General features: G+C 41.9%; 1 protein-coding gene across 1 annotated transcript in view; it reads right to left on the bottom strand.

Annotated features, from left to right (window-relative positions):
- The window catches only part of grik4 (glutamate receptor, ionotropic, kainate 4), a 438,773-nt gene that overhangs the window by 130,949 nt on the left and 286,240 nt on the right, over positions 1-21,584 (bottom strand). The window contains exon 5 of the mRNA XM_055896489.1: positions 14,725-14,822. Within this exon, the coding sequence (XP_055752464.1) occupies positions 14,725-14,822 (98 nt within the window). The remainder of the gene's footprint in view (positions 1-14,724; positions 14,823-21,584) is intronic.

The following is a 21,584-nucleotide window of genomic DNA, read 5'->3' on the forward strand; positions in this document are numbered from 1 at the left end:
TGGCCCACTCACAATTAACACACAACAGAGCCACTGTGGAGTGCCTGGGCTTACCAGCAGTGGTGAGCACAGAGAAGAGCATGCAGGTTGGCCACAGCCCATCAGAGAACAGATGCACAGGAGAACACGGTCCATCAGTCAACCCCAGAGCTGGCAGAGGTGGAGAGAAGGGGAAGGGATGGGAGGAGGCAGGTGTGGGTGATCATGTCCGTCTGATCATATGTGGCACTACGAGACACATAGTAGGAGCTCAGCTACTGTGGGTGGGAGGGGGTCGGCGACAGAGAGGAGAGGGAGAGAAAGTGAGAGGAGACAGCCTCTGTTTATTGTGGTAATGATGCTGGAGCACTGGTTTGGTTTGTCCAAGGTGGGAGTGGTTGATGAAGATGGCGCGGTCTGTGGTGGGTCCCACAGTGCTTTTTTAGGCTAGTGGAACATTGACCACCAGATCCCTATATCATTGATCAGCCGGCGGTGAGAAAAAAGCTCCCTTTCCTTGGAAAAGCTATTGTTCTTCTTCACTCTTGCCTCTGTGCTACTAAAAATGGTCAAAGACTCCAGCCACACACAGTCATAGACTGTTCACAGCAAGCGGTACCGGAGCGCTAGGGCAAAAAGGTTCCTTAACAGCTTCTACCCCCAAGACATAAGACTGCTGAACAGTTAATGGCTACCCTGACTATTTGCATTGACCCCCATATTTATTTGTATATATTCATTTTTTTTTTTTTTACAATTACTCTCTTGCACAGGCTTGATGTACACTCACTGGACTCTAACCACACACACACACATACTACACTGACTCACACACACACACACACACACACACACACACACACACACACACACACACACACACACACACACACACACACACACACACACACACACACACACACACACACACACACACACACACACACACACACACACACACACACACACAGCTGCTACTCTCTGTTTATTATCTATGCATAGTCAATTTGCCACTACCTACATGTACACTGAAGAAAAATATAAACGCAACATGTAAAGTGTTGGTCCCATGTTTCATGAGCTGAAATAAAAGATCCCAGAAATGTTCCATACGCACAAAAAGCTTATTTCTCTCAAATGTTGTGCACATTTTTTTTTTTACATCCCTGTTAGTGAACATTTCTCCTTTTCCAAGATAGTCCATCCACCTGACAGGTGTGGAATATCAAGAAGCTGATTAAACAGCATGCTCATTACACAGGTGCACTTTGCGCTGGAGACAATCAAATAAAATGTGCCGTTTGATCACACAACACAATGCCACAGATGTCTCAAGTTTTGAGGGAGCACGTAATTGGCATGCTGACTGCAGGAATGTCCACCAGAGCTGTTGCCAGATAATCAAATGTTTCTCTACCGTAATCCGCCTCCAATGTCGTTTTAGAGCATTTGGCAGGTTTGCTGATGTCAACATTGTGAACAGAGTGCCCCATGATGGCGGTGGGGTTATAGTATGGCAGGCATAAGCTACGGACATGAACACAATTCCATTTTAGAGATACTGTGATAAGATGAGATTTTTTTCATCTACGCCCCTACATTTTTAAAAAAGGTCTCTGTGACCAACAGATGCATGTCTGTATTCCCAGTCACGTGAAATCCATAGATTAGAGCCTAATGAACTTATTTCAATTGACTGATTGAAAAATGTAAAATGTTTGAAATTGTTGCATTTACATTTTTGTTCAGTATACATATTGCCTCAATTTCCTCGACTAACCCGGACCCCGGCACATTGACTCGGTACCGGTACCCCTTGTATATAGCCTAGCCTTGTTATTTGTTCTTTTATTGTGTTACTATTTTTCCTGAAGTTAATTGAGCACATTTTTCTTACTTGTGTTTTTTCAATTATGCATTGTTGGTTAAGGGTTCTTAAGTAAGCGTTTCATGGTACACCTGTTCTATCTGGCCCATGTGACAAATAAAATGTGATTTGATTTAACTTCTGATTCAACAAATGTCTTTGTAGGGAATTTAAAGCTTTGACACCACTCTAGGCCTTTAAGCTCTTGAAGTTCCTGAAGGAGGTATTAGGTAGTCCAGATGTTAGACAAGTGAGACAAAATGGACCACATACATAAAACATTGTAGAACTGACAAAATTAGTGTCTCAGGGACCAGCCAGCAGCATCCAACAGACTGGCACCAGTCCACAAACCGGATGTTGAGAAATACTAACCCAGGTTGTCTTCACATATGATCCATCTGACTGGCTCCAAAGTATTCAGCATGGCTGTTGCGATTTCAGTTCTCTCTGGCAGATCATGTTTGCTTAAACCATAAATAATTGATCTACAAACTTCTGACACCTGAAATGTGACCAATATCATGCCTGAAAGAAAATGTCTGAGGCTATTTTCAGTAATGGTGAAGCTTGTATGGAGAGCTTGTGAGACAATTCATTCAGCAGTTCTGAGAACCTCATCGGTGATGGGTTTGTTGGAATCCTATCACCTCACACTTAAACAAAAAGGGCCAGTGCAATGACACAGATGACCACAAAACAAAAGGAACAATGGAATACGCTTTTTGCATATCTATAATGACAACAAACGGCCAAATTGAATTTGCACCGCCCGTTCATCGCTGGCAACCAGAGAGCGGCCGTGCTCGCATTCTTCTCCCTGACCAAGTAAAAGCAGCTTCCGGAAGACCGAGGGAGTGAATTTGGATATGCACAGATCTCCCGGCTACCCTCGACAAGACAGATCAACGGCACAGTGAAGGAGGCGGCCAAGGGGTGTGTGTGTGTGTGTAACAGCTGTGAACCTCTAATTGCAATCCAGCAGCAATAGCAGGCACACCTGTGTTTTGTTTGCAAGCAGGCGGAACAGAGGCACCATGCACCGACTGACACCGAGCTTAACATCCGCAACATCGCCCCCTGCAGACCTAGCATCCCATCCACCAGGCATGTCTTAATGTGCCTCCCCCCCGCAAATAGCCTGTAGGTTTAAAGGGCCGAATACCGTACATCGAAAAATATCAGTCGACACTGCTAGCCAAGATTCAAATTCCCAGAACAAATTATTGTCTACCATCAGAAAGAGGGATCCAGTATTAGGCTGATGGTGTGTGATTATAAGGGGGTAAGAAAAGGTCCGGCTGATTTGAGCCGAAATCCCTCTAAAGGTCTCTCAAGCGTTCTTGCTGAGTTTTCTTTTGGGGCTGGCCAGGGCTGACCTCTACCTCTTTCGGCAATCAGCCAGAGATGCTGAGTATGGTGAAGTGAGATGTGCAAATGAGAGGAGACTTGCTTTGACTGATTTGCGTACATCTCAAAGCACTACCAGGGAAATGTGAGGCGAGAGGATATTTCCTGGAAAATGGTCTCGGGGCATGGAGGATAGGCAGGAATGTGAGCATACTGGGGTATAAAAGCAATTCCACATCGTACACACTGATATGTGGTGCTGGGCCAGAGAACATGGTGTCCAATAAAATCTAACTGAGCCAGCCGACACACACTACTCACACACAGCGGACTCAGTCAACACACAGGTCAATGTCAGAGAAATATAGGGCAGATATTGAATATCATACGTTGATGACTGCCTTCACAATACACATGGACATTTCATGACCATGAGACCGAAATGTGTTCAACTTCCATTCATGGCCGTTCAACTGTGCTTTCATCTTGTATAGTGGTCAGAGTTGATGCCTCATGCTTGGCCGAGTGGAATAATCCTGAATTAACATGCACTGTCAATGAGAACCTGGGAGGGTAAACTGACCCAGCGTGGCGTCACCCTCTCATTTCATTAAATTCAATGCTTCAGATTCAGCTTGGGCATACATTTGAGCATCTGGGATGGAATGGATGACAAATGTCAAAATAGTAGTTCTACAATGGGAGGGAAGAACAATATGGAATGCATGCCATTGCCACCATTGCATATGAAGTGTGACTGGCTCATGACGTTTAACCTTGGACGTATGCAGGGTTGCCAGGTCTAGCAAAAATGTATAGCCCAATGAACTCTCAAAACCCACCAACAAGGCCTGAAAACTTGCCCAAAATGTTTTTGGGCAGCAAGAGATGACTAGCCACATTTATAAAATAAACCCTTTTTTCATAACCTTATCGAGCAAATTAAGAAGGAATATTGACATAATGTAACGGTTCTCGTGGGCTGAAGGAAGAGTGGACCGTGGTGCAGCGTTTAGAGTGTTCATGATTTAATGCAAAAACCCAAATCGAACAAAAACAACTAACCGGAGAACGAAAGCGAAACAGTTCTGTCTGGTGCAGACACAAAACAACTACCCACAAAACACAGGTGGGAAAAGGATACCTAACTATGGTTCTCAATCAGAGACAACAATAGACAGCTGCCTCTGATTGAGAACCACACCCGGCCAAACACACAGAAATAGAAAACATAGAACACACAACATAGAATGCCCACCCCAACTCACGCCCTGACCAAACCAAAATAGAGACATAAAAAGGATCTGTCTTGGCTGTGTCCTTACAGTCATTGTCCTGTTAGAAGTTGAACCTTCGCCCCAGTCTGAGGTCCTGAGTGCTCTGGAGCAGGTTTTCATCAAGGATCTCTCTGTACTTTGCTCTGTTCATCTTTGCCCCTATTCTGACTAGTTTCCCAGTCCCTGTCGCTGAAGAACATCCCCACAGCATGATGCTGCCACCACCATGCTTCACCGTAGGGATGGTGCCAGATTTCCTCCAGACGTGACGCTTGGCATTCAGACAAAAGATTTTAATCTTGGCTTCATCAGACCAGAGAATCTTGTTTCTCATAGTCTGAGAGTCTTTAGGTGCCTCCAAGCGGGCTGTCATGTGCCTTTTACTGAGGAGTGGCTTTTGTTTGGACACTCTAGCATAAAGGCCTGATTGGTGGAGTGCTGCAGAGATGGTTGCCATTCTGGAATGTTCTCCCATCTCCACTGAGGAATTCTAGAGCTCTGTCAGAGTGCCCATCGCGTTCTTGGTCACCTCCCTGACCAAGGCCCTTCTCCCCGATTTCTCAGTTTGGCAGGGCGACCAGCTCTAGGAAGAATCTTGATGGTTCCAAACTTCTTCCATTTAAGAATGATGGAGGCCACTGTGTTCTTGGGGACCTTCAATGCTGCAGAATATTTTGTGTACCCTTCTCCAGATCTGTGCTTCGACACAATCCTGTCTCGGAGCTCTACGAACACTTCCTTCAACCTCATAGCTTGGTTTTTGCTCTGACATGCACTGTCAACTGTGGGACCTTATATAGACAGATGTGTGCCTTTCCAAATCATTTCCAATCAATTGAATTTACCACAGGTGGACTCCAGTCAAGTTGTAGAAACATCTCAAGGATGATCAATGGAAACAGGATGCACCTGAGTCTCACAGCAAAGTGTCTGAATACTTATGTAAATAAGGTATATCACTTTTTTATACATTTGCAAACATTTCTAAAAATCTGTTTTGGAATTTTCATTATTGGGAAGTTGTATTGTGGACAGATAATTTTTTATTTGATCAATTTTAGAATAAGGCTGTGATGTAACAAAATGTGAAAGTCAAGGGGTCTGAATACTTTCTGAAAGCACTGTATATGGCCAATATACCACAGCTGTGGTATAGCTAAGGGCTATACCACAGCTAAGGGGGACACAGCCCTTAGCCGTGGTATTCTGTCCATATACCACAAACCCCTGAGGTGCCTTATTGCTATTATAAACTGGTAATCAATGTAATTAGAAGAGTTGAAAGTATTTTTTTTGTCATACCTGTAATGCACGGTCTGATATACCACAGCTTTCAACCATTCAGCATTCAGGGCTCGAGCCACCCAGTTTATAATTCTAAATAAATCCTGTTTGCCCATGTGCATAACTATAGACACATCCAATAGAAGAGGTTGAGTGAGGAAAGTTGGACAGAGGATCTTGAAATCTCTGAACAAACTTTTTACACACACATACACACACACACACACACACACACACACACACACACACACACACAGAGCTCTGGCCCTCCCACTCACTCACTCACCCACCCACCAACAGCCTGCCTCACTGCCTGATTGTCAGCAGCAGCAGGTCACAGGGAAATATATATTTAAAAAAAAAGAGAGAAATGCCATGGCGGCCACGGCGCAATTTAGAAGTAGCCCAAAAACCTGCAACTCAAAGTGAAGGTGTCACTGACAAGCACTGTGATTCTAAAAGTGGAATCTGCAGGTTTGTTGCTCCGCTTTTATTCGAGCAAGAGAGAAAAAAACTGCCTCCCACTGTGATAAGCACCTATCGGCAGTCTATAGGCAGGATGATTTTCTGTGTGTTTCATGCTTAAAGGTCAGACATTTCCTTCATTTTCAAAGCCACCTCGAGCTCGTACCAGCTAATGTAAAATATATTGAACAAAAATATAAATGCAACAATTTCAAAGACTTTACTGACATACAGTTCATTACAGTTCATATAACGAAATCAGTCAATTGAAATAAATTCATTAGGCCCTAATCTATGGATTTCACATGACAGGGAATACAGATATGCATCTGTTGGACATGGAAACTATGTGTTTGATGTATTTGATTCCATTCTACTTATTCCTCTTCAGCCATTACCACAAGCCCATCCTCCCCAATTAAGGTGCCACCAACCTCCTGTGGTACAGATCCTTGCGACATGAGGCCGTGCATTATCATGCTGAAACGTGAAGGGATGGTGTCGGATGAATGGCATGACAATGGACCTCAGGATCCCGTCACGGTATCTCTGTGTATTCAAATGACCATCGATAAAATGCAATTGTGTTCGTTGTCCGTAGCTTACGCCTGCTCATACCATAACCCCTCTGCCACCTTGGCACACTCTTTTCACAACACTGACATCAGCAAACCGCTCGCCTACACAACGCCATACACTTGGTCTGCAGTTGGAGGAGGTTTATGGTAGAGAAATTAACATTCAATTATCTGGCAACAGCTCTGGTGGACCTTCCTGCAGTCAGCATGCCAATTGCACACTTCCTCAAAACTTGAAACATCTGTGGCATTGCGTTGTGTGATAAAACTGCACATTTTAGAGTGGCCTTTTATTTTCCCATGCATTTTCCTATGTGTACCTGTGTGATGCTCATGCTGTTTAATCATCTTATTGATATGCCACACCTGTCAGGTGGATGGATTATATTGGCAAAAAATAAATGCTCACTAACAGGGATGTAAACAAATTCGTACCAAAAATTTGAGAGAAATAAGCTTTTTGTGTGTATGGAAAATGTCTGGGATGTTTGATTTTAGCTCATGAAACATGGGACAAACACTTTACATGTTGCGTTTAGATTTTTGTTCAGTGTCAACGACCATGACTTAGAAGATTTTCTGCAGCATTCAAGAGCAAAACATAAAAAACGGTTAAATGTAATGTCAAAATTTAGATTTTTGCCTAAATAGACATAAAAAAGTAATTATTTATGATACGAGGGCCATAAACAATACCTAGTGATGCTTAAACTGCCAGAAATATTGAAATCTTACCTTTCTGGTAAAAATAGTTATAAATTGCTGAGGTGTAGTCTATTCTGAGGACACAAGCTGAAGTACACAGAACAAATATAAAAATATGACAAATCATATTATTCAACAAAAGTTGGGGAATAGGACATGACATTATTGAAATGATTTCTAAATATAGTAACAATCAAATTATAAATGACTTTGATATTTCACCTTTCTTATAACTGTAAAATAAATATGATCATACTGTTACGCCCTGACCATAGAGAGCTGTTTATTCTCAGTTGGTTGTGGTGTGATAGTGACTAGGGTGGGTCATCTAGGTGTTTAATGGTTTATGATGGGCTGATATGGTTTCCAATCAGAGACAGCTGTTTATCGTTGTCTCTGATTGGGGATCATATTTAGGTAGCCATTTTCTCATTGTGTTTTGTGGAATCTTGTCTACAGATAGTTGCCTGTGTGCACACCAGTAGCGTCACGCTTCGTTCAGTATTTTCTTGTTTTTGTTCGGTGTTCATTTAAATAAAAGAAAATGTACGCCTACCACGTTGCGCCCTGGTCCAATCCTTACGACGATCGTGACACATACTTAGTGACAGTACAAAATTGGCACTATTTCATAACTGACAGAGCATTTTCTGACCAACATCCTCTGAGCGACGCAGACACAATCCAAATGCTTTCTGACTCATTACAACTTCAGCTTTAAGCACAATGTGATTATGTCTCGCTGTGACCGAGAGAAAGTGGTCTTGTATAAATTCTACAAAATAATGTTGTATTGTTTCATGTTGAGCGCTCTAAAACCATCTATGAACATCACAGCGTGATGAGACTGCCTTTGCTGCATGGGCTAAGGTCTCCCATTTCATGTGCCGTATTGTAAGCTGAGCTGCAAAACATTTGTTTGCATAGGCCTGAAAATTTCATGTGTCGCTCCCTAAGCAAATGAGGTGTCAGATTTCACAGAGTGCACCGCAATTGATGTTGCGCCGTTCACAGAGCACTCGGTACATAAAATATTGGTCTGAACCGGTCCACAACCTCTCAAAGAGGTGTTAAAAGGATTATACACGGACTGTGAGCTAGGAGTTCTCGGCATCTGTGCTACGCCATTGCTTCTTGTGAAGAGATAAAAACAGGTACTGTCTAAATCCAGGTGGTACAGTATGGCTCTGTACAGCATCACTTAGAGCCTCCCAGATGGATATGGGGCACTCCGAATGATAAATTGAGTGTGGGTAATGGGTTGATCACATAGCAAGGGCTGTCATAAGTCCTATTTTCATGCGTCCCCTATTTACTCGGCCTCCTGTCATTTTGCCAGCATCTGTGCACTCTCCCAGTGAAGAATTATGAACACAGACACAATCACTGAGCACAGACAGGATGTAATTGACTCCCCAACACCTTCACAACAACTGCCACACACACATGCACACACACACACTTACAAACACCGTATAACACTATATAGGCTACTGTAGATGCATGGTTGATACATTTAGAAAGTAAAATATACAGTGCCTTCAGAAAGTATTCATAACCCTTGACTTATTCCACATTTTGTTGTGTTACAGCCTGAATTCAATACGTATTAAATCTATTTTTTTCTCACCCATCTGCACACAATACCCCATGATGACGAAGTGAAAACATGTTCTCATAAATGTTTGCAAATGTATTGAAAATGAAATATATGAAGAATATCTAATTTACAGAAGTATTCACACCCCTGTGTAACACCATGATCTATTTCACCTGTCTTGTGTTTGTCTCCACCCCCCACCAAGTGTCTCTCATTTCTTCCCGTTATTCCCTGTGTCTTTATACTGGCGTCCTCTGTCTGTCTGTTGCCAGTTCGCCTTGTCAAGTCAATCAGTGTGTTTTTCCGTGCTCCTGTTTTTCCCCAGCCGCTGTTTTTCTAGTCCTCCCGGTTCTGACCCTGTCCTGACACTGTTCCCGCCTGCCTGACCATTCAGTCCGCCTCGAGCCTGCCTGCCGCCCTGTACCTTCTGGACTCTGACCTGGTTTATGAACTTCTGCCTGTCCCCGACCTGCCTCTTGCCTGCCCCTTGTTTTTCAATAAATATCAGACTCGAACCATCTGCCTCCGGTGTTTGCATCTGGGTCTCGCCCTGTGTCGTTATACCCTGAGTCAAAACGTTGTAGTAGTACCTTTGGCAGCGATTTAAAGCTGTGAGTCTTTCTGGGTAAGTCTCTAAACGCTTTCCACACCTGAATTGTGCAATATTTGCCCATTTTATTATTTTCAAAGTTCTTCAAGCTCTGTCAAATTGGTTGTTGGTCTTGCCATAGATTTTCAGGTAGATATGTCAAAACTAACTAGGCCACTCAGGAACATTCACTGTCTTCGTTAAGCAACGCCAGCGTAGATTTGGCTTTGTGTTTTAGGTTATTGTCCTACTGAAAGGAGAATTCATCACTAAGTGTCTGTTGGAAATCAGACTGAACCAGGTTTTCCTCTGGGATTTTGTCTGTACTTAGCTTAGCTCCATTCCGTTTATTTTCTTTATCCTGAAACTCCCCAGTCCTTAACGATTACAAGCATACCCATAACACGATGCAGTCACCACTATGCTTGAAAATTTGAAGAGTGGTACTCAATTTGCATCATTACTTTACTGCCTCGTTGCGAACAGGATGCATGTTTTGGAATATGTGGATTCTGTACAGGCTTCCTCCTTTTCACTGTCAATTAGGTTAGTGTTGTGGTGTAACTACACTGTTGCTCATCCATCCTCAGTTTTCTATCACAGACATTAAACTCGTAACTGTTTTAAAGTCACCATTGGCCGCATGTTGAAATCACTGAGCGGTTTCCTTCCTCTTCGGCAGAGTTAGGAAGGACGCCTTGTAGTAACTGGGTGTATTGGCACACTATTCAAAGTGTAATTAATAACTTCACCGTGCTCAAAGGGATATTGAATGTCTGCTTTTTTTTGTACCCATCTACCGATAGGTGGCTTTCTTTGCGAGGCATTGGAAAACCTCCCTGGTTTTTGTGGTTGAATCTGTTTGAAATTCAGTGAATGAGGGACCTTACAATTATCTGTATGTTTGCGGTATAGAGATGCGGTCACTGAAAAATCATGTTGAACACTTATTGCACACTGTCACGTCCTGACCATAGTGCTGATGTGTTTTGCTTGTTTTAGTGTTGGTCAGGACGTGAGCTGGGTGGGCATTCTATGTTGTGTGTTTAGTTTGTCTGTTTCTGTGTTCGGCCTAATATGGTTCTCAATCAGAGGCAGCTGTCAATCGTTGTCCCTGATTGAGAATCATATATAGGTGGCTTGTTTTGTGTTGGGATTTTGTGGGTGGTTGTTTCCTGTCTCTGTGTTTTGTCTGCACCAGAAAGGACTGTATCGGTAAGCCACATTTGTTATTTTGTAGTTTTGTAAGTGTTCACGTTTTCGTCTGTCATTAAAACTTCTTGTCAATAGGGGGTGCTGTTAGCACTTTGTAATAATGACGTTCCCAAATTAAACTGCCTCGTACTCAATTCTTGCTCGTACAATATGCATATTATTATTACTATTGGATAGAAAACACTCTCTAGTTTCTAAAACCGTTTGAATTATATCTGTGAGTGAAACAGAACTGGACTTAGAGCAATTTTCCTATGTGTATGTGAGAATGCCAAATTTTCCAAGCTGCTCTGAGACCTGTGTATAACTCTGCCTGTCTTCTATTGGTTGAGATGCACTGCATACGCCTTCCCCTGGTTGTTAGCGAATAGGGAGACTTGAAATGGAGTCTCTACGTAGATCTCAAAGGTTATAAATCACTTGGCAAAGACATGTCTGGTCTTTTCCCTCTTCGCTCTGACGCACTGAGGACCTTGGCACATTGTACTAGAACCATTGGTTATAGATCTTAGACATTTCCGGCTGTGTTTTTATTCGATATAGGCTTTAAAGACATCATAATCTTGTTATTTTGAACCGAATTATATCAGTTTATGTCAGTATATTGCGATTTTCGGGTATTTATTTTCGTGGCGTTGTAGGAAGTTGGGTATCTCTGGCTCAAATGCTAATGTTTACTGCTAATTGCAACGTTGAAGAGAACGTTCTCCAACCTAGCAACGATTCTTTTGGACAAAGGACACCTTTCCCAAGATTCTGATGAGAGTTTATCAAAAAGTAAGAACTATTTATCCTGATAATTCGTTGTTCTGTTGACAAATGTCAAATAATAATTCCGCCATGAATTTCGGTGCGTCTCGCTTTAGCGCACGCTGTATGCTTGAAGTAACGTTAATTTTAAAAATGTAACCCAGCGATTGCATTAAGAACTAATTTGTCTTTCAATTGCTGTCCAACCTGTATTTTTTTAGTCACGTTTATGAATAGTTTTCGATTAGAATAGGTGCCTCTCCAAGATGGCGCCGGACAGATTGCTTGATGTTTTGGACACTAATCACATTGTATAAGCACGATTTGTGCCGCTAAATATGCACATTTTCGAACAAACTCTATATGCATTGTGTAATATGATGTTATAGGACTGTCATCTGAAGAATTCTGAGAAGGTTAGTGAAAAAATTAATATATTTTGGTGGTTTATACGTTATCGCTATTTTTGCCTTGAATCAATGCTGTTGTGATGTTTGCTATTGTGGTAAGCTAATATAACGCTATATTGTGTTTTCGCTGTAAAACACTTAGAAAATCTGAAATATTGGCTGGATTCACAAGATCTGTGTCTTTCATCTGCTGTACGCTGTGTATTTTTAAGAAATGTTTTATGATGAGTAATTAGCTAATACACAATGGTCTCTGTAGTTAAATATGCACATTTTTCTATCAAAACATATGCTATACAATAAATATGTTATCAGACTGTCATCTGATGAAGTTGTTTCTTGGTTAGTGGCTATTTATATCTTTATTTGGTCGAATTTGTGATAGCTACTGATGGAGTAAAAAAATGGTGGAGTAAAGAAGTGGTGTCTTTTGCTAACGTGGTTAGCTAATAGATTTACATATTGTGTCTTCCCTGTAAAACATTTAAAAAAAATCAGAAATGATGGCTGGATTCACAAGATGTGTATCTTTCATTTGGTGTCTTGGACTTGTGATTTCATGAACATTTTATTATATGATATCCCTGTGGCTTTAGGCTAGGCTATGCTATGCTAGTCAGCTTTTTTGATGGGGGTGCTCCCGGATCCGGGTTTGTGAGGCGTTAGAGGTTAAATATGTTGAACACGGAATACGCTGCGTCTTGGTCCGATCCCTGCTACACCTCCTCTTCAGACGAAGAGGAGGAAGGCTGCTGTTACACACACAGTGAGTCCATGCAACTTATGTGACTTAAACACATTTTTACTCCTGAACTTATTTAGGCTTGCCATAACAAAGGGGTTGACTATTTGACTCAAGACATTTAAGCTTTTCATTTTTAATTAATTTGTGAAAAGTTTGAAAACATAACTCCACTTTGACATTATGGGGTATGGTGTGGAGGCCAGTGGCATTTTTCTTTTTTTTTGTGGAAAAGTCAAGGGGTGTGAATACTTTCTGAAGGCACTGTACATGACACATTGATTGCTGATTGATCTTATTTGTCAGTGTTGGATGCACATCATTCTAGCACATATTAATAATCTAAACACCATTTATAAAAACTGTTAATCAACATTAGTACTATGTGGCTACTGCATTTAAACACACCTCCAGCAATTTATATTGGAAAACAATATTCTCCATCGCACTCCACTCATCCCCTAAAACAGGCCGTAATAAAGTGGCCAAAGCACTCTCCCTCCCTCAGTCCCATAGACATGTTCCATCAGCCATGGCCGGCCCTGCTGTCCTTCACTGAGAGACTCCCGATATGCCCAGTTTGCAAAATGAGACCATTAGTGAGATATCACTTTCAGGGTAATAACAGCGCAATGTGACCTTTCTCTATTGTCATGTACACACCGACAGCTATTAGAGCAACTCGACACTATCCTGTTCGCCTTGACGAGCGTTGATGTGGCATCATCGTGCTTACATGTCGTCATTGTTGTAGTTCTGCAGAACTCGGCCTGTCATGTTAATGCATTTCTTAATCATTTAGCATTAAGAACAGTTTATGAAGGGATACTTCCGGATTTTGGCAGTGAGTGTCCGATGAACTGGTGGATACCATTTGTGTGTCTGTCTCCAGTTTGAAGGAAGTAAGTTTTGCGAGCCAATGCTAACTAGCATTAGCGCAGTGACTGGAAGTCTATGGGTGTCTGCTAGCATGCTCTGACTATGGGGATGTAGATAAAGGTCCTCATTACCAAAATCCCAAGGTATCCCTTTAAAGGCAGCGTTTCCCAAACTTGATTTCCCAAACAAGAGGTGGACATTTTTTGACCCTAAAACTACACAGCTGATTCAAATTATCAAAGCTCGATGATTAGTTGAATCAGCTGTGTTGGGCAAAAACCAAAAGGTGCACCCCTTGGGGTCCTGAGGACCGAGTTTGGGAAACACTGCTTTAAGGAGTCTTGTGTGGTGCATGGTCCGATGAATATATTACAGAAAGTTAACTTGTTTAAGAACGTACAATTCATCTAGATGTTAATGTATTCACACAGGGAATGAGCTCAGTCAGAACATTTAAAAGGGATAGACAGTGCACATCCCCAGGGAGTCCAAGCCTAAAGACTGATCAAATGGCCACAGTTCTCATTAAAGGGGACATTAAATGTGATTTTATTGACATTTTGCATAATTACCATGCATAAAAAAGACAGTAACATCCTGCAGTTAGTACAAACACTGTAGCCTAGGATCATCCACAAAGCACTGGAGCCTGAGCAAAATTGTTCAACATCACGACTCAAAGGACCCTGAACTGAAAACGTATAAATTACGATTTTCCATGTTCAGAGGCGGTCCTTCACAAAACTAAAAAACACGGCAGCACCAAACCAATTACAATTTGTCTGAGAACTGACTAGATTAATGTTGTATGCTGTTGAGCCCGATTCTTGGCCTGTCGGAATGTAACATGGGTAAATTCAGACAATAACTAAGAATGTTCTGAAAAATAGTCTGTCTGCTGTGGCATTGACATGAGTCAAGCACGGTCTCAAAAACACAGTAATGATAAAACATATTGTTCCATAATATGACTGGCAAACAGTGCTGTTGTGACACACAAAATAAATCGAGCCAAAATGCGAGCCAGCACTCACCTCTTTCTCTCCACAGATATTGCTGATGATGGAATTGGAAGCAGGGCTGGCGGAGGGACCCAGGACTCCCACCACTCCTTTGGACAGGATCTGGCACACTGTCAACACACAGAGACAAGCATCCAGTCAGACAATACAGGACATGGTCCAAATACCACATTCAGCCTATTAAATAGGAGTTGCATGATGCTTAGTGTGTAGTTTTAACCTGCACTAACAGTATGAGCCAGCAGTTCCCAGTTAACCTTTAATAAGTAGGAGGTGTTTGGGTTTGCTAACTACTAACTTGATCATGTTCTATTGATGTATTAACTTACAGCTGCTCTGTATCTGATTTCACATCACCGGTAGTAAACCTACGACTATAGATTACAATATGACAGATTGAACGGTGGTGCAATGATGGAACATAATTACTGTAGCAACAGGTTGGAATGAGTTCTGGTCATGTGGAAGTTTTTGCTAACCACTTAGAATATCATGTCAACAATCCTTCATTTTAAGATAACAATTGGGGACGAAAGTAGTACTTAAAAGTGGCATGTAGGAGTTAGTGCCAACCAACAGTTGCTGCCATGCAGGGGCACACCGACGTAGTTAAAATAATAGCTGAGAACTACATTAAATCTAAACCAATCAGATATTTGATCAGTCTTCCAAAAGCATTTGTGATATCTCTTTTCTAACATTCACCATCACACTGAATCAGTGTATGAAATGGAATTTTTTGGAGGGGAGAAGAAGAAATAGAACACAGTATTTCCTTTGCAGTCCCCTGCACATGGGTTTGGGCTTAAATCTTACTTGCAGGGGAAACAAAATGCAATTTCAGGTGGGGCTTGATCCCTGTCTTTCATTAACATTCTATGGCAGTCAGGAGGAGGACTGCTGTCTGAATATGTGGTCTGCTGCCCAAATGGCACCCTCGTTCCTGTGTAGTGCACTTATTTGGACCAGGGCTCTGGTCAAAAGTAGTGCACTATATAGGGTGCCATTTGGGACACACAGAGGAGGGCGACAGACTGGCTGAGGTGGTGGATGGGCCAGTAACAAACCCCAAATGAGGGTAAAGATGTATAAAGGAAGAGTAAAGGTGGACCATTTTTGAGCCAGTGGAGCAAAGCTCGGGATTCTCGCCGAACGAGATAGAAAATTTACAGGAGCAGTGAATCAAATGATTAATAAATACTCCCTTTGTCATCCAATGGAGTGTCCCGTACATTCCCCTCCTCCTCCTCCTCTCCCAACCACCTACCCCTCTCTCCTCCATTTAAAGCACATTTGCACCTGTCTGCATGGCTTCACCGAATTACAAAGTGACCGGATTAGCCTGACAGGCTCGGTGCCACTGGCCCCATGAGGCTTTTTACAGGCTGGCATTTTCTATTTTACATAGGGAACAGAATGGCCTTTTGTCATTTGGGCAAAACGTCTGTCCTCCGCCCTCTCTCCTCCGTCCTCTCTCTTCCATGACCCGGAAATTGATAAGTGGTCCAGTGGTAAAGGAGAGTGTCAATTCGTTAGTAAGCAAATGGAAGACGGCCCACCCCTCCTCAATTGACTTTTAGCGAGGAAGCACAAGTCTAACCTACTTGAGTCCTTCGTGGATGAGTTTTGAAATCGTTTTTTTCTATCAAACTAGCTAAATTTGTTTTTATTACTTTATATGTTTATTTTGGAATTCCACCCTGAAGACGCACGATGGGATAAGGACAGCCATTTCATAAAAGCGCATTTTCATCCACTTTAGTCACGTCTACTCCAGCTCCTCCGCTCCGGCATTCGACGTCGCCGGTATACTAGCCACCGGTCCTGGGATCCATCATTTCGCACACCTGGCATCAATCATTACACGCACCTGCACGTCATGAGGCACACCTGGACATTACCTCCCCTATATCTGGCACTCCCTTAGGTTCTTTCCCCAGTCAGTATTGTTCCTGTGTTTATGCGTAGACGCTACTGTTACGTTGTCTCGTTCCATGTTTGTTGTTTAATTAAACGTTTCACCTGCTTCTCGACTCTTAGCGTCTCCGTTATAACTTTCCCTCTCCTCGCCACCTCTCCTTGATTACCTTTTTTTAAAGGGAGGCCAGAGGACGACGGAGAGAGGACGCAGTAGTTGCGCAAATCCAATTTAGAAAAGGCCAATGTGTCCATCTTGGATTCTCTTCTCGCTCCACCTCAGTCTATGGACAAAGCAATTTACATCTGTGACAAGTGACAACTTCTCCAATATAAGTATGGATCATTATAATGGATTCTGCACAACTTCTGTCTAATCTTGGTCAGTGGGTTGTCTGGAGTCCATTCAGTTTAGAATTGATTCCCTCAAATCAATACCTTCTTATTGGGAGCCGCAGCATCTGCAAATGAGAGCCAATGTACGCGTGGGACCTGGAGTTCAGTTCTGTGAACCCACATTCAGTGGTGGAAAAAGTACCCAATTGCCATACTTGAGTAAAAGTAAAGATACCTTAATAGAAAACGACTCAAGAAGTGAACGTCACCCAGTAAAATACTACTTGAGCAAAAGTATTTGATTTTAAATATACTAAAGTATCAAAAGTAAATGTAATTGCTAAAATATACTTAAGTATCAAAAGTACAAATCATTTCACATTCCTTATATTAAGCAAACCAGACAGCACAATTTTATTTTTATTTAAGGATAGCCATGGGCACATGCTAACACTCAATTTACAAACGAAGCATTTGTGTTTAGTGAATCCTCCAAATCAAAGGCAATAGGGATGTTCTTTTGATAAAAGTGTGAATTAGACCGTTTCCCTGTCCTGCTAAGCATTCGGAATGTAACGAGTGGTTTTGGGTGTCAGGGAAAATGTATGGAGTAAAAGTCTTGTTTTCTTTAGGAATGTAGTGGAGTCAAAGTTGTAAAAAATATAAATAGTAAATTTAACGTACAAAAAACGACTCCAGTAGTACTTTAAAGTATTGTTACCCAGATTCATATATACACATGAATGCACACACCACATAATAATATATATTTTTTGTAAAAAAGAGCGTGTAAAAAAACATGAAAAATTTCACGTTTGTAAATGTTTTACACAAATGTTTGACATTGTTTTACACAAATATCACGTGGAAAAACAGACACATGAGTTAGACACTGAATTTTCACATGAATATTTTTCATATAACTCAGACATGTGGTTTGCCAACATTTCACGTGTGCTTTTGTAACTGGTGGGATTAGAAACCTGGTCTCCCAGGGAAGAAGCCAACATCTTGGACCATTCGACCAAGCAGGCCAACAGTTATTTTGAAAACAAACACACAAACACACACACACTCACACACACACGGCTGGGCAGGTAGTGCTGGCTGTGTGACATTTCCTCCTTACTGGTGCCACTGATCCATCCCTAATCCAATTGCTGCCTGAGCAGAGCCACGACGGCACTAAATTAGGGAGGGGGTTTGGAGGCAGCCAACCAAGCAGGGAGAGGTATACAGTTGTTTTTATGTATGAGGAGGAGCGACCACAGCCATTAAGCTCTACTGATTCTGAGAATTGGCCACATTTTTACGGGCGCCGAACCAATTGTGCTATTATGTGTTTTTATTCCCAACTTATTTTGTACATAATGTTTCTGCAACCGTCTCTTACGGCAAGATTTTTTCTTCAACAAGCAGGACGCACAGGATATACTGCTAATATCCGACAAGGCCAACATCTGTTATTGGCAAGAGAAAGAGACGCAGATACAGAGGACACAGAGCGGGGTGGCTCAAAAGGATCTGCAGAAGGCGAGTGGGAAAGCTGACGTTACTGTCAATATTACTCACCAACGTACAATCATTGTACAATAAATTAGATGAGGTACGATCACGAATATCCTACCAACGGGACATCAAAAACTGTAACATCTTATGTTTCACAAAATCATGGCTGAATGACGACATGGATATTCACCTAGCAGGATATACAGTTGAAGTCGGAAGTTTACATACACCTTAGCCAAATACATTTAAACTCAGTTTTTCACAATTCCTGACATGTAATCCTAGTAAAAATTACCTGTCTTAGGGCAGTTAGGATCACCACTTTATTTTAAGAATGTGAAATGTCAGAATAATAGTAGAGAGAATGATTTACTTCAGCTTTTATTTCCAGTTCAATAAGGTTACTGACTGAACGATGGTATGAATCTAATGGCATACACCTACAGTACAGTGTGCTTTTAACCCCCTAGAGTCGATTGATGCACCGGTGCGACAATCTAAGTAACATAATAAAATAAAATAAATTATCTGTCAATCATCTGTTTTTTTTAACTGCAATGCCGTCTCAATCAACCGAATCCGCCTATGTCGCACTTCTGCATTTGCGGTTTTAGGCGGCAGAGCTAGAGCGGTGTTATGAAATAATCCTGAACATTTTTCTTCTCATGAAAATGTCTGTAGTGACCAAATGGAAAGGTTAGACTCTCACAAACACAATGGTGGTCTCCATTTTGCTGTACGACCCCCACAAGTGTCAGGGGACTCGTCTGAAGTCGATAGCGTCAATGTGCCAACTTCTGTTTATAGCATCCGAACCGTTTGGGCTACGAACTAAAGGGTAAAGGGAAGATTCTCACAAACACTATGGTTCTCTATTTTGCTGTAGGATCCCCACGGGATTTGTCTGAATGTAACTGGTACCGGTTAACAAAAAAGACAGGAAGTATGACGGTAGTGGGGTTAATAAATATGTGTAAAAAAAAAAATACATAATATTTCCGAGCTTTCTTATATCTCCTAGATTAAGAACAAACACTTTAAAACCTCGTTTCTTATGATAGATTTTTTTGACTGTCTTTTTTGTCATTTATTACTGTGTTATTCAATGCATTTCTTCTGGGCTATAGTACTAAAGGCCAAATTCAATATTTTGTTAAATCATTTTTTATTTTTTTTATGTATATACCTTAAGGGGTCCTACAATTCAATATCAAAGAGCTAAATGACCCTCCCAACAGCTTAGACTTTTATGAATTAACCTCAACCCTTCCTCCTTTATTTTCCCTGTATATGCATTGGGGAGTAGCACCTCGAGCAGAACGTGACTGCCTAGACGGGCTTGTGATGTTTATATTTGATGGGTGGCATAATTCTGTAGGGCGATTCTGAGCCAGCGGGTGAAAATGATTTTGGGGTATCTCAGATTGTTCTGGCAATTCTCCCATTGAAACTTCATCGTGATTGTGACGTATTATGTATAAAATGGGTCACAGCATTAAAAGTACCAGAGAGTATATTGTTCCAAACAATGTGTCTAAAAAATTAACAAAATCAAAAAAAGGTACTTTTGTGATATTCATATTTTTTAATGTTGACTAAATTCATGCGAAAATGTGTATTTCAGAATCTAGACATACTCCATATGTTAGAGCTCACTACAAGGAGTATAATGACGCCTGTTGCGGAAACGGGCAACAGTAGCCTGGGTAGCAATCTGTTTAGCTAAATTACACTCCTTGTACTCCACAACATGTGCCAAAGGGAAGAAAGAAAACATTATCCACTCTGCTAGAAGGGTTTTTAGCAACCCAGTGTCAGTATGAGCCAAACTAGCAACACACAGTATGTGTACTTCATGTTAGATAAGCAGACTGGTAAAAGTGTATTCTATTCTCCTTCTGTTCCATCTAATCAAAGTAGCTGGTATAAAAATACCAGCATTAAAATCTACTTGTTGAAATGTTAATGCATTGTTCATATTTCATTGCACTGTATCCAATCACAAGGTCATGGCGATTGACATAGATTTTTCCAAATTCTGTCCACCTCATTAGATTTCTAGTATACTACATGGTCAAAACAAACATCTCTTTCCAAAATCATGGGCATTAATACGGAGTTGGTCCCTCCTTTGCTGCTAGAACAGACTCCACTCTTCTGGGAAGTCTTTCCACTAGATGTTAGAAAATTGCTGCGGGGACTTGCTTCCATTCAGTCAAGAAGATCTGCACTGATGTTGGGCAATAAGGCCTGGTTCGCAGTCTGCGTTCCAATTCATTCCAAAGGTGTTTGATGGGGTTGAGGTCAGGACTCTGTGCAGGCCAGTAAAGTTCTTCCACACCGATCCCGAAAAACCATTTCTGTATGGACCTCACTTTGTGCATGTGGGCTTTGTCATGCTAAAACAAGAAAGGCCTTTCCCCAAACTATTGCCACAAAAATGGAAGGACATAATCGTCTAGAATGCCATTCATTGTATGCAGTAGCGTTAAGATTTCCCTTCACTGGAACTAAAGGGCCTAGCCCGAACCATGAGCATTGGGGCAGATAGCGTTCTCCTGGCATCCGCCAAACCCAGATTTGTCCGTCGGACTACCAGATGGTGAGCGTGATTCATCACTCCAGAGAACGCGCTTCCACTGCTCCAGAGCCCAATGACGACGAGCTTTACACCACTCCAGCCGACACTTGGCATTGCGCATGGTGATCTTAGGCTTGTGTGCGGCTGCTCGGCCATGGAAACGCATTTCATGAAGGTCCTCGACAAACAGTTCTTGTGCTGACGTTGCTTCAAGAGGCAGTTTGGAACTTGGTAGTGTTGTGACCGAGGACAATTATTTTATGCACTGTGCGCTTCAGCACTCGGCGGTCCCGTTCTGCGAGCATGGGTGGCCTACACCTTTGCGGCTGAGCGGTTGTTGCTCCTAGTCGTTTCGACTTCACAATAACAGCACTTACAGTTGACAGGGGCAGCTCTAGCAGGATATAAATTTGACATTTTGGCTCGTTGGAAAGGTGGCATCCTATGACGGTGCCACGTTGAAAGTCATTGAGCTCTTCAGTACGGGCCATTCTACTGCCAATGTTTGTTTATGGAGATTGCATGACTG

This window comes from Salvelinus fontinalis, chromosome 33, assembly GCF_029448725.1.
Source record: "Salvelinus fontinalis isolate EN_2023a chromosome 33, ASM2944872v1, whole genome shotgun sequence".
Lineage (NCBI taxonomy): Eukaryota > Metazoa > Chordata > Actinopteri > Salmoniformes > Salmonidae > Salvelinus > Salvelinus fontinalis.